This window comes from Ischnura elegans, chromosome 8 (genome assembly GCF_921293095.1).
Source record: "Ischnura elegans chromosome 8, ioIscEleg1.1, whole genome shotgun sequence".
Classification (NCBI taxonomy): domain Eukaryota; kingdom Metazoa; phylum Arthropoda; class Insecta; order Odonata; family Coenagrionidae; genus Ischnura; species Ischnura elegans.
Window position 1 is genome coordinate 70,809,142 of NC_060253.1, and position 22,843 is coordinate 70,831,984.

General features: G+C 39.5%; 1 protein-coding gene across 1 annotated transcript; it reads right to left on the reverse strand.

The window, feature by feature from the left end:
* Positions 1-952: 952 nt before the first annotated feature.
* Positions 953-22,679, reverse strand: LOC124163586 (juvenile hormone esterase-like). Its single transcript, XM_046540579.1, has 10 exons — positions 22,376-22,679; positions 18,244-18,381; positions 13,833-13,992; positions 12,524-12,709; positions 11,737-11,936; positions 8,622-8,793; positions 7,870-8,045; positions 6,459-6,609; positions 3,698-3,830; positions 953-1,817 (listed from the first exon to the last, which is right to left on the reverse strand). Exons 1-10 carry the CDS (start codon positions 22,586-22,588, stop codon positions 1,601-1,603), a joined length of 1,746 nt encoding a protein of 581 aa, XP_046396535.1. The 5' UTR covers positions 22,589-22,679; the 3' UTR covers positions 953-1,600.
* Between the last annotated feature and the right edge of the window lie 164 nt (positions 22,680-22,843).

Here is a 22,843-nt window from a genome sequence, read left to right on the forward strand (position 1 = left end):
AATGTTCAATAACAAAGAAGTTAGAGGTGTAATTTCGGTTATTTCCGATGCCGAGACGGGGAAATACGATTCACGTTGCAACCGCACGTGTTTAGACCTTGGTAACTGCCAATGGGAACATATCCAACTCGAGTGGGAGAAGCTATGGGCTCGGCACGTGTCTGGAATTCACTGGGAGTGAAAGGGAACGCTTAATTTGACCTTGTCCCAGACTCCCCAAATCCTGACTACTGTGGTCAGCGATTACTCTAACATCCGGAGCTTTTCCTTGCTCAGGAGATAATCCATGGACAAATTTGAGGACATTGTCGTAATTTTGAACGGCACCGGTCATCAGCCATCTGGAATGTGATAACTTAGTTAAAAGGTATATTGGTGGTTGTAATTATAATTTACCTTGTAAATGTTATAGCACGTAATACTTTTAACCTTTTGAAGTTTTATATCTATTGTCTGCAGTTAATTTTTGGTATTTCACTGACTACCGCTTTTAATGTAAAATATTAACTGGATGGCTGTTATGATAACCTGATGGCTGTGATGATCTTAACCATTGCCATATGACTAGATTATTCGCAGAAAAAAGGTATTTTATGACCTTTAAATTTTGAAACTTGCTTGGTGCAATTATCACCATACGTAATGGGGTCGAATAGTGATTTTCAAGTTTTCTTTTTCTCAGTGTATTATTTGTTGATGCAATTATTTTCTAATTCTTGTACTCCATTATTTTTTGGCGGAATTCTTCGTTGAACTTTTCAAAAATGGCTCCTGGATATGATGTCGTTTTAACTACACCGACTGCTTTCTCTTTATGATAGGAAAATTCAAAGAAATATTGCGTGAACAAGGAAAAATGATTTTCGAGGAAATTAAATTCCCGGAAATTTTCGTTAAATCAACCCATTTACAAAAAAATTGCAGGAAAAGTCTTTCTTTGTTACTTTTTTTAAATTATATAGTAAAATTAAAACAAATAACGGATTCGGACTAACACAATAATCCACATCACTACCTGACAAAACTCCTATCTCATCCTGCTCAGCCCCCTCTCCCAGCGCCAATAACGCCTGACAAATATCTTCATCGCTCCTGATGTACAAACACGACGCAGATGACGTATCTACTGTGCCTAAGTGACTCACTATGCCCCAGGACCCGATAATTACGGCAAAATATTACTATAGCTCGTAAATTAGTAGTAAAAAATGACAAAATAATCAGAATAAAACTTTTTATAAATTTCGAAAAAAATTCATGAACTACACACCGGAGTCCGTCGGACCCCAGACAATTTCCAATATTTTTTTTTTAAACATTGCACATAGCATGCAAATGACTACGCCACTCACACTAATTGCTTCTTTAAACATGAAAAGGAATTTAAGTTGGGGTGAGCTACCCATAATTCGCTTTATGAAAAAGTAACAGCAAAGATTAAATTTGCTGGAGTCCACTGGGCCCCAGTGTGCACTTCTAGGGTTGAGTATATGCGGTTTTTTACCTATTAGAAACAACAATTAAAAATAAAAGCATTTAGGAGTGCGCGTTGTGAGTTATTTTACTGCCTGCCTGACTCTTGGACCTTTACAGGGGAGTTCTAACGTATTCCCCTTCGGCTGTATCTATTCCCAGCATCACTTCGTGGTTTCGGGTAAATGTATTCTTCCCAGATAGCGGCCCTTTCTTGTCTCAGCGAATTCTTCATGACTGACTCTTCCCCTATCTCCAAGTACGACTCATCGCTTGGAGTGAGTGGCATCCAGCTGACTCCCATCTGACCATCACTGCCATTTTCCGAGACCGGGGTGGGATTCCTAGTAAAAAAAAGTATTCTTAAGTAGAAATCGATCGATTCGGCTCCCAGTGATAAGTCATGCTGAATAAAGATACACAACCTTTGAAAATATTCACAGATGTTTTACTTGTTACAACGCGTATAGACACTATGGCATCATATATCTAGCGATTATACTATAGCCACTATAATATCTAGCGATTTGATCGATTGATTTTTCTTCCTCATAGGAAAACCCACTAAAATCGCTGGCACATTAATTGCGTAAGCTTGGCTTCGCTGTTAGTAGGGCCCACCTGCCTTGTGACGGTGCGGGATTCCTCATCCCTTCCCTTCCTTTCCTATCCGTCCCTTGGAGGTGTCGTAGGGCTCTTTTCGCGGCGATGCCTCCCATCCTTATCCTTCCTCTGTCCTCCCCCTCTCGAGGTGGCACGGCGTATAAGTCTCGGGACTTGGTTCCCGGCCCTCGAGAGCGTATCCTATGCGGGGCCCGCCCTGGGTTCCCCGAATCCACTATGGCATCATTATCGAGTACTCTTATTTATTCGTATGTAGATGGTAAAATTATCTCTCCTACCGAGACACGACGCAAATTTCAGTTTCGTTAAAGTTTCAAAATATACTGCAGTAATTATTGATCGACGACTGTAGTTTGAAAAAACGTTTGAAACGTTGTTAATAACCTGCATTTTGTAAAATTGCAATTTCAATCCAAGAATTTTTAGGGCTCGTTTGGTGATTAACATCTTTGCTTAATTATACTGCAGATTGAAACTTACTTCCAATAAAGATATGATCAAAAACCCAAAGTGCATGGATTCCTTAAAAGTAACAATGGAATTTTAGCACATCATCATGCAAGTCAAATTTATCCTAACAGGCATTAGTGAATTGATTTTGAAAATTAGCGTAGAAAAGTAGACACAAAGATGGGAGGCATCTAATCTTTTGTTTGAAGCATCAAATATAAGCAGTAATTGAGATTTTTGTGGATAATTAATTAGCTCATGTAAGATTTGTAAAACTTTCCAATTCGCAGGTTTGACGTTAAGCTTTGAGACTTTTACGATTAACATATAGGTAGTCTGTTTCTTGAGAAGAAGTGTGTGCCATACGGCGTCATGCGAAATGACATCAATCTCATGTGCATGCGGAATCCATGTGTTATTCATTTTTCATACTCGTAGTGTCCGCTAGGGATGGGCGAGACAACCGTTACCTCTTAGACCTCTAAACGTTACGAGGCAGACTAAAATAAATGTAAGAATTCTTGCCTAAACCTCCGAAACAGTATTCGACCCAGTCAGTTAAAACTTGATGGTTTAAAAAAAATATTTTAGCCCTCTTCGTCTTGTTTTGAGTTCTAAGCGCTAACGGTTTTCTTAGCCATCCCTAGATGACTCTATGAGTATAAAAAATTGATCACACATTCATTGCGCATGCATTTCGCATCGTTGTGCTCTCACATTAAGCTAAGGGCCATTAATATTTTCAATTAGTTCGTGCATTTTCATACATTTTGTAAATCTCATGAATTTTGGACGTCACACTGAGTAAAAATTAAACATATTGTGTCACTAATAATATCGCGGTTAATAACGCCCACGGCATGTCAATAACTCATCGATTTCTTCGGTAAATAATTAGTGTTGACTTCTTCCGTTGTTTAATGGATAAACTCATGCAAGAAACCTCGAAATCATTTTTTTTTCTTTTTTAATTGATTTTTTAACGTTTTGTTGTATTATTTGAAAATATTCAACGCGCCGCCATAAAATCCATAACTTGAATCAAAAATAACTTTGCCAGCCGGAGAATATAACAATATTGATGAATAAATACATAGGGTTGGAATTAAATTTATTATTTAGTATTCAGTTGCTGAATTTAGGTGCATACCCTGTTCTCGCGAAGTTAGCCCACATTTTCACGAGCCTCTTGGAGACAACCGCCTCGGGAAAATCGTCTTCGAAGAACGGGAATATATCTTTAGGGTAGAAGACATATATAAGGTCATCATGGTGCACAGCTCCTGCAAAGAAATATTGGTGTTTGCATTCAGTGGTGGATCTAGGTTTGGACCAAGTGCGAGTACTCGAAAATTGGAGTCGAGTCGAGTAGTTTCGTTTACAGAGTTGTCGAGGTCAGTAAGTTCATAAATCTGCCCACAGAATGCGCTATCATGAATCTCTTGTAGTATTATCGTTTATAAAGTCGTTCCACTGCCTTGGCCTAGGAGTTTCAGCTTTTGTTTACGTAGCAGTCAACCACTATAGTTGTCGCAATGAGTGCCGAATACCTGTTCGTCAGCCGCGGCCTTCCTCCGACCATCTTCCGCCCCAGCGGCGTTTTCGGAGTTATCGTAGTGGACTACAGCATCGCTCATGCGCTCTTATGCGATACTTTTGTACCCTAACATATTTTATTTACTCAAACACCGAGGATTACGTAGAAATTGATAGGATTTCTATGAAAAAAAATCCAACTTTTACGTTTCAGCGGGCAATGCCGGTTTTCCCCGGTTTTTTACGTCACAAGTGCTGCCATCTTTTAGCCTTTTTGAGCACCAAGGACGCCCAATTTTAATTTTCGTTTATTCCATTGTTGCGTTTAGTTTCCCTCTTGAACTAAAAGAAAATAGTTGCTATGGTTGATTAAACGAAGTAAGAAATAAATAAAACTTCCATTTTTTACATACAAAGCTAAAGCTAAGTTCTATAGTTCGTTCGTTTTGTCCACTAAAATTCCATGAATATGCAAGATCCATTTAAAAGGTTTATAAAACTTTTAATAAAACTTCCCAAGGTTCCCAAACCTTACAACTTGCCTAGCTACACAAGTGTGTTGCGAAAAACATTTTTCTGCAGGCAGCAATATTGAAACATGGAGACGTCAAAACCTGCTGCCTGAGCATGTAGAACAATTGGTTTTTCTGCACAGGAATTTGAAAGGATCAAATATTACACGATACATTTACGTATACAATCTTAATTAAAATTCTACAAATATCTTATCAGGGTTCTTCTGAGCAGTTTGAATGAATACATTGACGACATATTTCTGGAGGTTAATTTATTTCAATTATGCTTATATGTAGAACTGTTTAAGACACATTGATTTTCATTCATCCCCTAATTGTGACTCAAATGCCAGAAACGTTCCTCGTTATCTTTCCATTTTTGCATCAAGCTAAGCATTCAAAATAGAAAATTCGCAAGGGGATTGAAAAGATTGAGAATATGTTGGAGCATGCATTGCTGTATTACCTAAATCAAGGATTACCATACTCCACTCGACTCGATACTCGTGAGTAGTTTTCAACTCGACTCCATACTGGAATCGAAGTCAAAAAGTACTACTCGCACATCCCTACTCAAGACTAAAAAACCGAGTTTTAGGCTAATTGTTTAATAATATAGACACTACTACGCACATATAGTAGGTTGTTTTATTAGTACCAAATCATGTAAAATAGAGCCTAATTTTAAAACTAATTTGCATTTTAAAGCGCTAGAGTAAATTCACCAGGAAATATGACTAATTATTTTTGTAATATTTAGATATTATCACTACCTCAACAAATTTACTACGTCAACTTTCTGTTAAATGCAGTGGATTATTTCAGTTTCAATTGATGATTGACGATCATATTGAAGGTAGTATCTTTAAAATTACTTTTTCGTCGCTTTTCAAAAGTTTAGCGCCGTGGGGCGTTGAAGCGCGTCAAAATAAAATAAAAATAGGGGGCAATCCAATAACTGAGTTATTTATTGTTATAATATGGAGATCTTCAGGCCCATATGTTCATGCTCTTCACTAGCACTTCGTTTGTACTCTTTCTTATTTGTTAAAGTTGCTCTTTGTAGCCCAATTATCTCATTTATATCCTTATTGAGGCTTTTGGGGCCAAAGTAGTATAATTACTGCTCCACCTGCTCAGGTTTCTGCCAATCTACTTTAACGCTAAGGCCTAGCGCACACGGTGCGACTGTTCTGCAACCACAGTTGCAGACCAGTTGACCGTGTAACTGTTTTATGACCTCGACAATGTATTGGGGTTGGGAGTCTCATACGAAACGACAGATATTTGACGATCTTAAACCAATCTGTGAACAGTCGCATACAACCGTGGGCCCGCGGTTGCAGTTGCGTTGCAGACTCATGTTTTATGAGACCAAGTAGTGTTTTGCCGGTGTTTTGACGGCCGTATAGTGTCAATATCAACATGGGTGATCAAGAACTCAATATAAAGCTCTATGGAGCAGTATAGAAGCATGAAGTTCTGTACAACCATAAACTATCTATCGCTTTCAATATTGATAATAGTTAATAACTTCATCTTAGTCTGAGCCCGGCATAGTAAGCGCATACGGCCAGGCCAAGGCCTTAAAAACACGTACCGCACTACATAAACACCTCACTGATTGCACAATAGATGCATCTGATTCACAACCAGCCCTTTGTCAGTACAATCGCGTGCGGACAGAAGTTTTATTTCATTTGTAAACTGGTTGCCGACGCAACTGGTTTCCAACTGTAGTCACAAAATAGCCACTCCGTGTGCGCTGGGCCTAAGCCTCACATTCCGTGTTCGCGTCGGCGGTTTTAGAGACCGCACATACACACTGAATGGCCTTGCTTGTATTTTTAAGTACCTCACCTGGTGGTCTGTCCATCCCTGGCTCAGTTGACATATGCCCAAAGCGCCCTCGGTAGACGAATTGGTAGTAGTACACTGGCGATCGGCTGACTGAGGAGATCATTTTGACCGAGGTATCCGCTCCATACAGGAAGGCGCCATCGGTGTAAAGCTGTTGAAGAAGGTGTGTACTGTAATATATAAAATGCTTTTTCCAATATCGAGCATAATTTTGTCAACTCACTCCTCACAATGGACATTATCGCATCATATTTTCGTCATGTTATATCCGTCCCATACGCTACTGATTGATGATACTCGTACGATACTTTAGTGATATCGGTAGTGAAGAGATTCCCGATCAATTCTTCTCTTTTAAAGATTCGCGAGGACATTACTGGAATAGATATATCATTCCTTAAACCTTTAATTTTCTAATTTCCTGGATTCCATAAAAGTATAAACAATTCAAGAATTAAGTTCAACAGATTCAGGCTTCAATGGGTGGAAGTTAGACATATTTAAGTAAATGAAAGATCGTAGCACTTTTCCACAAGAATTCTTGTGGAAAAGTGCTACGATCTTTCATTTACTTAAAAATTCAAGAATTACTTTATGGTAGTAATTTTATTTATGAAAAACACCAAGGAAGGCAGGGAGCGTGCTGGGTAAGTTCTAATGATTTTCCCGTTTTTGATAAAGTAAAAAATGAATGCCATCGAAGTACCGATTGTCAACTGCTTAGCTGGGGACATAAAGACTATTCTTGATGCGCTTCAGAATCGCCACGTGATGCATACAAATAAACAATTTTTTTACTAAATTTTATGTTACCTTAAATATTTTCATCACAATGAAAGCTTCAACCCATGTTGCTAGTTTAGATTAGTTAGGGGATAAGCTGATCCGAAACTTAGCCATAGGCGTGGTAGTTTAAATCCACAAACATTTCCAGAATAGAGGGTAAGTAGTGATGTGACGTAACAAGGCAAAAGCGATCGAATTACTGTTATCAATTACACTTTTGGTGTTTTTAACTCATAATCGATACATTAAACAAAAGTGATTTTTAGTTTTCAATTACACCTAAGCTCGAGCGAGTAATCGATTTATCGTTAATTTTGCGCAATTTTTAATCTCGATTGACAGTTACATTTGATTTATTGATGCATTTTAATAGCCGAGAGCGGAGAGAACCCGGCATCGGTATTAATATGCACTTAACGATAGGTGCCAAGGGGACCACGACTGAACGTCCCATTTGACGGACGGAGTGCTGCACTTGCATTACTCTCCATGAAGCACTCCAGCAGCGATCGAGCAGTCTCTGTAAAAGTCTCCGCGATTTGAACCCTGGTCCACGAGGTGGGAGGCAATTATTCTTACCGCCTCACCAACTCCTCATGACATAAACAGTGGAATTTGGACATACGTCGGTTATTTCCTGCAAAGAATCCTTCGTAATGCCATCGGGAAAGTAGAAATCATGGAGTCTTCTGCTTTTCCTCTGTGATGAAGGCGTATCCCTCTCGTAGTAGAATAAAATTGGTGCTACTCGCTCGAAGTTCTGCGACAAATCCGCAAGGACTGTGTCATTATCCAGGATTTCTGAAATGAAATGAAAATGAATATACTTTTAGCCCTCACAAAATTTGATAATTTCTTCTACTGTATGCATCTTTCTTATAGCTCTTGTAATATTAAATAAAACTTTAAATATACGAATCCGTCCTTATTAATGGCACCCGCTTAGGTTAAAACGAGTCAGGATCTTGATTCAATCTCAGAAGGCTTATTACTTTTACTATTACTATTATTACTAGTTGATGTCTCGTAGTTTTTGGACAACATTATGATGGCAGTGACCTTTTGTAGGCTAAATTAATATATCTGTATCGATTGATACCTTGTTAAAGCTTCTGAGGCTTATTGAACATGCATCTTTCTTGGTGCTCAACCAATATAATGAAATAGAGAAATTACGCAGGTAATTTGGCAAGCTGGTTAACTGTAAAAGATTCAGGAGATAACTACACTACCTAAATTTTGAGGGAAGGACAATCAAGATCGTCATTTATAATCCAACGCTACTTTGTGGATGACATACTCAGCAGTAGCCAATACTAATTAAAATTAGAGACACATTTAATCAAATAATGCGTACAGAGAACGTGGAACACTCACGTTTGGCTCGCCTCATCCATTCGTTGTTTGTGGATCCAGTCAGCCATGGCACCTGGGAGAAGTTTCCTGATCGGAACAGCCAATACGGATCCTCTGTGATGAAGGGAGCATCCGAGCTTCCTACTGCTTCGATCACCGGGGCGAAAATAACCAGCGGATCATACTGCCATTCCTACGGCATGAACATTGCATCATGATACCATCTGCATCTACATACTACCCTGTAAGCCACTTAAGGAGATGTTTTGGGGGGGGGTGCACTACCACTAGCATGCGCTTAAGCAGCGGTTTCCAACCAGTGGTACGTGTAAGGGGTAGGTACGCGACGAAACAGTTGGGGGTAGGTACGCCGAAAATAATAGGTACTGTCGGACGCCACGTTCCCTAAAGGTAGCCTGGCATTGGTGGCGAGCCTTAAGTCTTAACCAGGAAATATATCCATACATTATATGGGGTATTTAAAACGAAGTTTCGAGTATACAATTATTTATAACTAAAAGTGTCACCTACCCGCAGTGAAATTATGTAATTAAATGTTCACGTTACATTTTTGGGGGTGCAATATCAGTTGTATACATGTAGAGGGGTACGGTAGGAAAAAAGGCTGGGAACCGCTGCGCTAGAGGATTAAAATTTACTTTCACGAAAATGCACTTGGCAACGTGTACGCTAGGGCGGATCGGAAGAATCGATTTTTTTCAAATCCATCTGGCCCAATGAAAAAAAGTTGTGGAACCGATCAAAAATAAGGCCTCAAAAATTTGAGACCTCTAGGTGAACCCCGGACCCTCGCTCAAATGCAATTTAGGGGGGGAAGGTCGAAATTCGAAATATATAATATGTTACGGTCATTCCCTATTGATTTCACCGAGTTACTGCCCTTTCAGAACAAAAATTTCGTGCATTTTGACGTATCTGCCACCGTTTAGCCACAAAATGCCTAATTTGAGTCCGCGTCCGCGAAGAAAATATTCCAACGCCCACGCAGCGTCGCGGATACAAGATCGGCTGGCCGATCCCTTCCCCTCCCCGCTCGCTTCTCCCCCTCCCAAGCCTCGAATACAGCAGAATCCATCCCGCGTGTGCTTCTAGGAGGGCGTTCATCTTGGATAATATAAATCGGAAGATGGTAGAAAGCAAAAAAGGATGCGCCGTGAGACGACTTGTCCCTTATTTGGCGCCTGTCGGTGTTAAACAAATCGATGTTACCAACATTTAGAGACGTGATGAAATATTTTTAGATACGAGAACGCAGGAAAGGAGCCTACGGTTTATGAAGAGGCCTCTCGAGTGGCTATAAAGGTGTGCGAACTTTGGATATGCACTTCTATTCCGGTATTGTCCGCAGATGTGACTAAATGGATTTAGCGGTACCACAGGAAGTACTAAAACTTACGGAAAATGCAAATAACCCAAAAGTAGAGTTTTATTGAGGTGCGAAACTCAAACACTTTCAAAGGAACATGAACGAGGGTCAGGGGTTCACCTAGAGGTCTCAAATTTTTCAGGCCTTATTTTTGATCGGTTCCACAACTTTTTTTCATTGGGCCAGATGGATTTGAAAAAAATCCATCTGAATCCGCCCTACTGTACGCCTCATAACACACAAGCTATGGGATTATTCTATAACGAATATATGATGGCAATCTACTCATGGAACTAGATCACCTTTGTGATTTTTTAATCGATTCTCATCCTTAAAACTACAACTAAGTAACAGATCAACCAGAAGAGGGGGATTTGTGCGGAAGAAATATATTTTATATAAACCAAATAAATATGCAGATAAAGCTAAAAATTTATCTTCGAGGTCAAAGTTCTTATAATGAAATCGAAGAGACCTCCAGCTTTGATCTCGGTTTTTTGTCGTAGTAATATAAACTATACTTGATTATACATGTCGCCGAAGTATGACCAAATCCTCTGCTGTATTCATTGTTTACTTTGTCTATGGCAACCACTAAGGTTAGATATGTTTTTATGAGCTCGGCGCTTTATGGCTCACACTTTATTGCTTGTTTGTGTAATTACCCTACTAACAGTAATGAAACCCCAGCCTCCATGTACGTCAAATATTAATATTTTTTAATCGAGAAAACTGTGACCTATGTGACTCTCCACGTGAATTTTTCCTATTTCTAAAAATGAAGAGAGCCTCAAAGGGTCGTCGTTCTACAAGTATAGATGATATTGAAAGAAATCGCTGACCAGAGATCGAAGAGATTGAGCTTGAGAAGTGTTTCGAAAGTTGGAAGAAGCGCTGGCCACAGTGCATAATATCTACTAGTAGCAATGTGGATTATTTTGAAGGCGACAATATTAATGATGAATAATACATATTAACCCTACGGAACTAGCTCTTAGCCTGTTAGACTCTTCTCGTTAGTATTGTATTTTCTTATTAGTTCCCGCCCATTTCTCAACGATACGCTCAGAATCTCTTTGCCTTTTCCTTACTCTACTAGTAATGTTTTACATTCACAGTATACCCCGATTAGTCTATCACCAGGTTGGAATAGGATACTTTCTCTTTATATGCACGTGGTCCAAACCCGTCAGGCTCTACGCGAGTGCTCGTGTTACTTTTTTGAAATTATGGAATTGTATTTTATATCCCAACCTAAATAAAGTAAGAATTAAATGTTATTAATCGTAAATGAAATGAAAATATTTTAATGAAATGGAACTTTTAAGTATTGTTACTTTGATATAAACAAAAAAAGAAGGAAAATTATCGACTATCGTATGTTGAGACTTAAAAAAAATAGAGCAGGTCAGGCTCAGCGCGAGTACTTGCGTTCCGAAAACGGGCGCGAGTTGTGAAGGGTTGAAAAAAACTACGATTCCCGTTTTCTTTCTGAACATACCGTGTCTATATATTCTTAACTGCTCAAGATATGTACTCTAAGCATTGCACGTTGCTTCCGAGTTTCTAGTGGCTGCTAGATTAATTGGTGTAAATGATGTGTTACGCCATAAGTTCACTCATACCAGCTTCTGACGAAACCCGCAGTTTGCCTTTGCAGTTTATGGAGTTGACGAATTAAGTCTTTCAAGAAGAAAATAAAAAAAGAACAAAACAAAGAAAATCTTTCGAAAAACCGTTATTGCATACCCTCAGGCCAAAGTACGACTTGGCAATTTCCTCTGCGTCTTTGTCTCTCAGGCAGTCCACAATCTGCTTGGATGTTGCGTTCTCTGCATTTGGACAGTTGAGGAGCTTAGCTTGCCTCCGTGTGAGCGCCATAGGATCCCTTGTTATTGCCCAGGAAGAGAGTGCTGACCCGCTTGAGGATATAGCCCGGTGAAATAGACCTGCCAAAAATATACACACACACCTAAGATTGTGACAGTACGTGCCCCGTATGAAACGGCCTTAATATACTGTTGATAGAATGAAGGGCACTTAGGGCCCCCGCGCACTGGCAATTTTTTTATGTAGTTGCTAAAAACCCACGTGGTCTATTCCTGCCGGCAACAGTTTCCTCACCCTCGCAATAGGTTCGGACGCAATTATTTGGCTACGGCAACTAAAAATTCGCCAATGCGCGAGGCCAGAGTCAATGCCGTGTGTTTCATTGGAACTTCCGCAAAGCAACTAAATAGTTGTTTTAAACAAGTTGCCAGAGTGCGGGGGCCCTAATGATGTATTGCCGTGCTTAGGGATGCATAAATTTAGGCGTTTTATGGTACTTTCCACTCACTATTTCGGAAAGTATTGAGCGTTAGCGGCTGAAACCAAGACTATACCATATAAGAAACCATTTTCTGACACATAGGAAAATTTGAATGATGTAAGGGAGTGATACTTGTGGGACTTCCTTTGTTTGACATTTCTTTGCTCTTCAATTCAAGGATGTTTAACCTGTAATCACTTTCATAAATTTAATCTGGGAGCTCACCTGCAGATCTTGGAGACGCCATGTGGTATTGGACACTCGCTGCGCCGGCGCTGTATCCGTAGATGGTGACCAGGTTCGCATCTCCTCCAAAGCTTGCGATGTTGTCATGGACCCATTTTAGCGCCTGAAGCTGATCTTTGAGGCCATTATTTCCGGGAACCTCCGAATCTCCGGTGCTCAAAAAACCTTAAAGTGTATATAACAGGGCCAAATTTAAAGCCATTAATAGTAACGGATTAGGAAAGCATAAAACTGTAAAGACGCTACGAAGAACGAAAGGATAAGGAAGGAATTAGCTCAGTTCACAAACACTCAACTCGGTATTGCACTGGATTTTGAGAACTTGAAAAGAGTATGCTAATGTACAGCAACTTAAAGTGCCGTAACGCAACTTGTGCATCGTGATGTGTCCATCATTTGAGAAAAGCTCAATTTCTTCATAATCCTAGACGATAACTGTAGGAAGAAAGCGATTTCTAACAAAAATTTAAACTCAGATTGTGGTTGTTTAGGTCACGCTGGAACAGTATGGAACTTAACTTCCTGATCTGGATAAAATAAGTGATACATATCCTGATCTGGAACTTGTAAACATGATCAAAAACTGCTATGACGGAACATATATCTCCAAACGTTATTTAAGTGCCCTACTGGCTTAAAACCGTTTCCTGGAAACGACGTATAATACCGTACATCTTATATCTGTAATATATTTTGAATGGGTGCATACCAATCGTTCAAATCTGTTTAAATTCCTCTATTATCGATTCCGTTATTGCTATTCTAAGCGTGTACTTCTATTGGCTAAATACGTCTTTTTTCGTCCAGATCATGTGCCAAATTATGGGGAGTTACGATATTGTGAACGGGGATTTATGAGGACTAAGTTGAAATGATTTGGCAATAAATATCGATATTACCAGAGGAAACTATGATGCATGAATACTTAATTTGCCTTTTTGGAATAGAATGGTTTTAATGCTAGAAAGATGCACTCGGTAACTATAGAAATTTTTGGAATGATTTACGATGATAGGTATTTTTTGAAGACCCTACTGACACATTGGGAAGAGATTAGGGTCTATTCAAAGAGTGCTGGGATCAAATCCCATGTTAAACCTTAAAAGGACCCCGGACCAAACCCCTTGAAACATGGGGTGCCCCACGGAAAAGAAGCGACCCACCTACCCGCAATGTATAATCTTCTCATGCTAGTGGCATAGTTCAGGGTGAGCTCCACCCTGAACTAATGAAATTAACGTTGGGGTAAAATCAATGGGTTAGTGAAACTTTTCATCTCATTGCTCACCAAGTGCTCCTAGTCTGTTGTTGATGGTCACTAACACGATATCCTGGTCCATTATGTATTGTGGTCCTAGTAGGCTGCTTTGACTGGACATCTCGTACCAACCTCCATGGTGAAGGAAAACGAGAACTGGTTGCTGGGGATTAGAGTTTGAATCCGGTAGCTGTGAAAAGATAACGTTAGATATCCTGTTAGAGCATTGACGCATTATACAGCATAACTATTCAACCTGCTGGGATTTCTGGTGACACTTGGAAACTCGCGAGCACGTCAGTGTTACACATTTTTTTCATGAACATATAAGTATTACCCTACGAGCCACCTCTAAGATGTTTGGCAGGGGGTGACCAATGAGCAGCATGCAGCATACAAGAGATTGTGTGGTGGCTATCGTTGGCTTCCCACCCCGTGGTCTCGGGTTCAAATCCCGGCGGTGGCAGAGAATTTTCAGGGACTGCCTGATCCCTGCTTGAATGTTGTGTGGAGGACAACACTCCGTCCGTCGGATGGGACGTTAAGCCGTGGTCCCCTTGACGCCTTTCGTTAAGAGCAGGCTAATGCCGGCGCCGGGTTTCTCTCCAATCTTCCTTGCCTATCCTTCCCTCATGGTGCATATGACCTAAGCTGTCGGTCGCCTCATACAAATACCATACCATACAGGATTCCCACATATACACCACTTGGTCGCAAAAATATTTTGCATTATAACAAAATATACATACATCCACATTTATGCATAGGCAAAACTTGTTAACCTTCCATCGGGCGCAATGGATCTGACAGGCACTCTTTTTTTTAATAAGTTCAACAGATTCAGGCTTCAATTGGTGGAAGTTAGGCATACTTAAATAAATATAAGATCGTAGCACTTTTCCACAGTAAAAAATATGTGGAAAAGTGCTACGATCTTTTTTTATTTAAACTGGTATTTTTATTTCTCTGCACCACTAGACGGCATACACCCTTGACACTTATAGTAGCTTTTTGTTTTGACACGCAGTAAGCGGCCTTTCACTTTTCGCATTTATGCCGACAGATCAGTGGCGGGTTATGCAGTAAAATTAAGCAAAATAAAAGCATTATTAGATTAGTAAGATAAAAAAATAAAAAACACTGATCTTATACAATTCACATGCTAAAATATATTACGTATAGTATAATAATACTTAAATAGCACGTGAAATCGCATCTTGTTGGAGGCCATTTCGGCCTTGATAGAAATATAGCAGTCTTAACCTGGGCCATGTTACGCTAATAGTAAAGGTGACGGAGTTGATTCTGTTCCTTTTCATGCCACAACTCGTTATTGGCCTAAAAATAACCAGATAGCTAGTAAAAATTCAGTAAAATTAAGTGAGCCCACTAGGTCGACGAATAGTGTCCATAGTATTACACCAATAAAGATTCCCCATATCATAGCTTAACCTGGGCCGTAATTCAGTATACTTTAAGAAAGGAAGAATACGATATATTTTACATTTTAGCGTTATATAGGGACCAGTGGCGGCTTGCCCATAAGGACTCTCGGACGCCGCCCCTCCCAAATATTTGAAAAAGTAAAAAAAATAAATATCCATTAATTTATAATTATACATCTAATTAATCAAAGTGTTTTTTCAGTCCCATACATCGAAAGTATTGGAAAAACACGAAAAGAAATGGCGCGAGAAGTTCGTATTTGTAGCCGTGGGGCGCTGGCCAGAACGTCCCAATCCATCCCCATGCAGTTATATGGAGAGTGGTAGTGGTGGGGGCCGCTGGTGCTATGACGCGTCTAACGTTGTGTCTTATGGAGGTCTTGGGACGTCGTCCGAGAATGCGCAGAGCGACGTGTGAGTTGATATCGCTGCGCAGGCCGGCGGGCGTATAAACTGGCGTCTACTTGGTGCTGCCACAGAAAAGGGACGTACGGAATCAGAATGGTCACTGTACTGGGTGTAGTTATACGATTTTAATTTTTAATTACTGGTAAGTATTGATACAGAAAATAAATTATCTCATTATACTTGCGTTTTTGGGTGTTTGAATTCCGGAACACATAAAATCCAACCAGTTAAAGGCCGTATTGACGTAGGAAAACTATTCTCGAGTATTTGCCACAGTTCTGTTATGATTACGAATTTCAAGAACCTTGGGGAAACTAATGTTATAATGTTTAGGCCTGAACAATGTATTCATATCTTCCCGATGATTAGAAATGCGGTACCTATTTTTCAGATAAATTTATCAAAAGACCTGCAGTATTAGGAAAAATCAGTTAACATTCCCCACTGATTTATAATTTAAGAAATAGGTGCGTGCGTGATAGGGTGAAGGATTAAACATGATTTAACCCGTAAAACGTGACTTTAAATAGAGTCATTCAATGAATGCCAAGAAGTTTCGCGTACAATGCACCTTTTGTGTGTAGGTTCATCATTTTTCTAGCCGTCCTTGTTGTATTAGTTCATGTTCACCTAATTCCTCAGTGGCAGAGCGGTAGCTGTCTGACGGAAAATGTCCACTTGGGTCTGATTTAAGTGGCTTCGAAGAGTTCATATCAGTGCGGAGATCCTTACAGCTCTTATTTGTGGTTCAGAGCCGTCTTCTTTTACGATCTAGAATTTATTTTCTATTATATCATGGCAATGATTTCGAAGGCATGGTTATTCCAAGTGCGACCCGTTGGCGTTTCGTGTGTTTGCCACATATGAATCTTAGACTCAAGGAGATGGTGCGTGACGTCTTTTGTTTGCTTGAGTGCCTTTGCTGACCTTAAATTCGTCCCTCAGCTGAATCATCATTTGTGGACCACGACTTCTATCTCCCTTGAGTCTTCCTTATAGTAACGCAAGACTCTCCTTAAGAACGGAGTGAAATGAGTTCAGACATCATTTTTGAGGAGTTAACTGTGCTTAATTGCCGATTAAGAAGTTTCTTAGTGCTAAGTGTACATTCAAGAAGACAATTTTGAATTAATCAACAGTGCTCGTTTTTGTTTTAGGGAAATATAGGGAAAAATTGTCCCCAAATCTGTGTCCTGGCACCTTGTTCTTTTTGGTCGTATTTTTCGTCGGCTCATTTTGTGTCGTCCCTTGTTTATTTATAGACTAGCGCCCTTGCTATGTGTTCAATCGGAAAGAAATGGTTGTCCGGCGCTGATTTCAACGAACGTGTAATTGATCACTTTGCTGGACAAAAGGAAAGAAGGATGGACTTGTGCAATATAACTAAAGGCATGTGAGTATTTCAGATTTTGTTAAAAATGTGTGAGAAATATTTAATTATTGATTTTAAATCATACTGTATTCAAGAAGCAACGCGAACACCGCAATCAAAGTTTACATCTACAATAGCAAAGCGCGCGCATTCTAGTAGTGTTTGTTGCCTAGTGGAAGTCAGTGACACTCCCCTCCCTCCTCAGGTGTTACAAGTGTCATTGCTAACTGAATCTTTGCAAATGTTGTATAGATTTGACAAATAACGCATTATGATTGCAAAACGAACAACATAAGTGTATTGCACGCATATCCGCACGAAGAATGTAGGCGCTAAAACCTAAAGTTACGTATTTTCGTTTGTATTTGCAAAATATCGCAGCAATTATATTTTTATTCTTCAAGATCATTGATCAGTATAATCGAGAGTCCGGACTAAGCGGATCCGCATGAACGAGAGTCTACCGCATTTAGTATTTATTAATCAAGCTTTATTAGGAAAACTAGGTATTTTTGTTGAAAAAAACGGAACATATGGCATTACTAAATTTTATTCCTAGATTGCCGTAAAAACTTAATAAAATACACGAAATATTAAAAAAGTGGAGTGGTGCCCGGTGGAGTGCGCCCCCCCAGGCATTTGACTCACGAGCCGCCACTGATAGGGACTGTATTTCATTCCGTTTCTATCCAATTAGCTGCCTTAAAAATTTGCAATTTCATCATTGAATTCATGAATGCATCAATACATGCATGAGTGAAAAGCTATATCATCGAACAAACTTTAAGATATTTCAAGATTCTTCTCCGATATTCCAATGGAATTAGCAAAGAAACTCAAAATATAGGTCCATGATATGTGCAGTATATATTAATGTTACACATGAGGTATTGTACAGTGTTTTTCTATAAAAATTGGGTTCCAATTGTTGCCATTATTTAGCCTTACCGCCAAGGTCGTGTGTCCCGTAACTATTGGGAATCACGTAAAGGGTGGATAATTTTTTAAGTTACGTAAATATCTTTCTCACGCACACCTCAACCGTCTTACGAACACCTGCTTGAACAGATTGGTAAAATTTTCTTCGGTCACTCACCGAGTGAGAACCGGAGAAGATTATTGATGAAATTCGGAGAGAAAGTGTTCGTAATATATGCTTGAACAACTATTTATTTACTGGAAGAAACGAATTACTCAATTAGAATTTAGATCTTACCTTAGTGGAATAAACGTTGAGGAAAAGGCAGTCTTCAGACGTAGGTCCACTCAAGAAGTCACTGGCTTGAGGACACGATGCTCCGTCTTCCGTTGCATTCTTTATACCATCCCAGATCTTTGTTATTGGCACAGGAGGCTAAAAAGTCAATAAATACATCTATGTTAGTAAAGAGAAGGATGACTTTGAGGTGTACCTGGTAGCATGTGGGACCGCCTTTTAAGATTATTGTTCGAATACTGGCTAAGCCAATTTTCCAGTGACAAATTTCAACCACCCATAAAATCAATGGAACCAATGTCTTCAATTAAATTAAAATGGAAGTTAGATATTATTTTTGCCCTTTTATTTATATTTTTGGGGAAAAATAGTTTTCCCATTCGTTAGTCAAAACATCTCTCATAATTTATCGTTTCTGTATGACTTGTCAGTATTGTAATATACTGGAGTTCTTGGGTAAGTGGTCCAACGTATACCCAGCGGAGGTAGCAGGGGGAAGCTGTCCCCCCTAGAAGGAAAAGTAAATTTAGTTCAATGCAAAAGTTTTAAACAAATTTTCTTTGAATCCAAGAAATTTGAGATTACTGTAAAACATGTAATTGAGCTAAAACTATTTTTTAGCAAATATTTTTAAAACTAAGAAAACGTTATTAATGTCTTAAAAAAATTAACTTCCTTAGCCTTTTCTGGGTTAAATATTGACGGCTTGCCCCCATCTAGTTTTGTTCCTGGGTACGCCATTGATGTGGTCAGCAAAGACTTCTACCACACGGGGTGGACTGAATACCTTGAAAAGATTTGATGGTGGCAGGTATTGCATTATCAAAGTCTGTGATGAAAAAAATGAAAATAATGACCTTAGTGACGCTTTTAATCAGCACTTTTTTTCATTCTTAAATTCTCCGTCAGGCGCATTCTGTTCCGAAAATGGCGTCTCACGGACGTCATTTAACTATTGCTAAATATAGTTCGGACATGTACTGACAAGTATTTCAAATGTAAAAATGCAGTCAGTAGAAATTTAAATTTTATATACCCGGTTTAAATATGCGGACTAGAAGTGCCAACCTGTCTGTGGAACAGGAAGGTTGACTGTTCTGCGCTACTGGTCATTGCCTTGTCGCCTATCGTTGTGGCGCTGTTGCCTGTCATAGTGTTACACTTGTTGCTGGAGAGTGCCATTGGGAACACTTGTTATAATGCAATTACTCTTTCGCGTTGTCCGCCTCCCCGTTAGATACAAGTACTGAATCGCGAGCGCTCAAGAGGTAACCTTCGCAGCCGCGAGATGGTGCGCGCCTACCTGTAGAGCTACAGCGCTGTCGAGGAGTCTTAGAGAATGGAGAAAGAGTAAACCTCACGGTATACCCGACGGCAGCACCACGTACGGCTAATATTGGTACTGCTTCTTAAAAAGTAACTTTCTAATTGCCGTTTTCGCAATAAATAAGACGTTTTTGATGAAATCTTGTAATCTTAGTTTTGAATACACACTGAGGAATTGATGAAATCTTGAAGTCTACCAAAAAGGTTGACTCTTTCTGTGGCAATGTTATGATTACATAAGAAGTAATGGATTAAACCTAGTAGTCTACCAAAAAGGTTGACTCTTTCTGTAGATTTGTTATCATTACATGATGTGGAATTGATGAAAGGTAGTAGTCTACCAAAAAGGTTGACTCTTTCTGTGGCATTGTTTTGATTACATACTGAGGAATTGATGAAATCTAGTCGTCTACCAAAAAGGTTGACTCTTTCTGTGGATTAGTTTTGAATACACACTGAGGAATTGATGAAATCTTGAAGTCTACCAAAAAGGTTACTCTTTCTGTGGAGTAGTTTTGAATACACACTGAGGAATTGATGAAATCTTGTAGTCTACCAAAAAGGTTGACTCTTTCTGTGGATTAGTTTTGAATACACACTGAGGAATTGATGAAATCTTGAAGTCTACCAAAAAGGTTGACTCTTTCTGTGGATTAGTTTTGAATACACACTGAAGAATTGATGAAATCTTGAAGTCTACCAAAAAGGTTGACTCTTTCTGTGGCATTGTTATGATTACACAAGAAGTAATGGATTAAATCTAGTAGTCTACCAAAAAGGTTGACTCTTTCTGTAGATTTGTTATTATTACATGCTGTGGAATTGATGAAATCTAATAGTCTACCAAAAAGGTTGACCCTTTCTGTGGATATGTTTTGATTACACACTCAGGAATTGATAAAATATAGTCGTCTACGAAAAAGGCTGATTCTTTCTGTTGATTTGTTGTTATCAAATTCTGAGGAATTGACAAAATCTATGAGTCTACCGAATATGTGGACTCTGTCGATTCGTCTTCATTGCATTAATGAGGAATTACGTATTTGTTTATGGTTGAGCGAATCTAAAAATTTAACTCTTTCATTCAGATTGTAATAGAAATGTACTTTATGTCCCTACATGAAAATTATTCATTAACATGTTTCATTCAATGAAATCTATTCTTATTCCTCTACAACCTTTCGTCCATTCCCCGCCATTGCTTTCTTATTGTTTGTGTGGTTTCCCTGCATATTTTCACCTAGTTCTTTAATCATCCGTTTTGGCGCTGTCGTCGGGTATACCGGACGGTTGACTCTTTCTCCATTCGGAACGACTCGCTGTCGAGCTACTGCGCTGGAACCATAAAGATTGCAAAGTTGTCAATATCTAGCGGGGGCACCACTGGTTTATAGCGTTGAGCGAAGTGTGGCCGGAATGGGGTGCTAGGGTAGGACAAGCCACGCCCACTTTGACCAAAACATTGGCATTCCGTAAGGATTCTAACTATCTGGTGGAATTTTCGGTCACAACTCGATGATACATTAAAATGAACTATATAATGCACGATGTAAACCTTTTTTTCTTACTTCATTGGTAGGCTTCGCAAAGCCATGACTCGAACATGTTTTTCCAGGGAAAAATTATCATCAATCACCATAATTACGTTCTACAACCAGCTCAGCTAAAAATAAAAATGTACGAGGGTGAACTAGTCATTTCCCTGCACTTATACTGGTATTAGTTTTATTATAACAAACGGAAATCCAAGAAAAATAGTAATAAAGTATATTTTCAAGGATATCCCCACCAGTAAAGTGGCTAACAGACACAGAGTTAATTAATGGAAGTATCGCGAATGATGGAAAAAAATCCGATGACAATTACCGGCGAAATACTTAAGATTATGGTAGAATGTTTCACTTAATGTGCTTAGTTCATTTTCAGAACAAAACCTAGCCAGTTCAAAAAATCAATAGACTAAGTCCAAAAATTGCCAAACCAAGATTGAATTTGACCGCGCTAAAAACTCGGAAACAGCGCGTCCAGATATTTACAACCTCCTTGCCTGAGACCAAGTTTAAAATGTGCGTAAAGAGATCCTGCGTCAAACGCACCAAACGTTCGGCCACACCTTGAATGTGCAGCAATCGCATGGGAGATTACGAAGGTAGGCTCTGCAATGTCAATTCTTCAAAAACTACAACGGGCGTGCAGAAAGCGTTACATGGATGCTAAGCGAATTAGGCCGGGAGCCGCTAGAGACTCGAAGGGTGCGCGATTTGATTGCTTGAGCAATTGAGAATTAATATATTTCAGTGCGATACGGAGAGCATCATAATAGAACCCCATTATATTTCCACCCACGACAGAAGCTAAATCAATAGAAATAAAGAGGCCAAGAGAGTGCAACGAGTGGGAAGAAAGAAATGAAAATTCAACGGGGAAAAAATTGCCTTAAATTTTTTTTCAGAGAACTACTATGCATAATGGGCCATTACGGGGAATCAGATAGTTCAGGGTACTATTGGCTTTGCAGGACATATAGAGGAAATTTTTGTAAGATTGTAAAGCACAATGAACGTGAATGTAATTGCTATTTTTTTGATTTTTTTAATAGACTCTTCTGTATATTTAATAAGTTATTATCTTTGTAAATAATAAGTACATGCATGAATTTTTGGCATGTTATAACCTATGCTTGAATTACTTACTCCGCGAGAATTTATAAAATTCGTATTTCTTTGTCAGAGGACGCATATCTATGATAAAAATCTAGCTAGATCGCGAGAAGCATTATGCTCGAGATAAAAAAGCGACCACTCACTTTGAATCTTAGCTCTCCCACGGGTGGCTTGGCGTACCTCATCCCTCGGAACGCGTTAATAGCCCTCCCTGACCTTGAGATCATTGTGGTGCCCCTGACAGCACCCAGAGGGGTCCGCACCACCGGATTGTCCGACGCCTCATCTCGGCTCGCGCCCACGTACAGCAGGAGGCTGGCGGAAAGCAGCGTCGCGATACAAATCGACAGTTTCATGTTCTCGAGTGAAGCGTCCAATGCCACTCACTGATCACTTCCACTGCGTATTTGCGAAGATCGACTGTCCTCCCTCCTGGTCGACGGAGCCCCTCATGCCGGCAATCACTTCCTCCTCGTCCCCTCTCGATTGATGAGTCACCTTAGCAACTGTCGCTTATTTATTTTCCCCTTTATATTTGCTAGTCGAACAGTTGAGCGCGATAATACAATTCGTAACTAATATTTACATCTGCATAACACCGTGCGAGCCAC

Excerpts from the sequence above, each read along its gene's own strand:
- LOC124163586 (XM_046540579.1), bottom strand. The coding sequence starts at position 22,588 with ATGAAACTGTCGATTTGTATCGCGACGCTGCTTTCCGCCAGCCTCCTG. Across the intron at positions 13,993-18,243 it reads TCAACGTTTATTCCACTAAG|CTACCGGATTCAAACTCTAA; the intron begins GTAAGATCTAAA and ends ATCTTTTCACAG. Across the intron at positions 12,710-13,832 it reads CAACAGACTAGGAGCACTTG|GTTTTTTGAGCACCGGAGAT; the intron begins GTGAGCAATGAG and ends ATACACTTTAAG.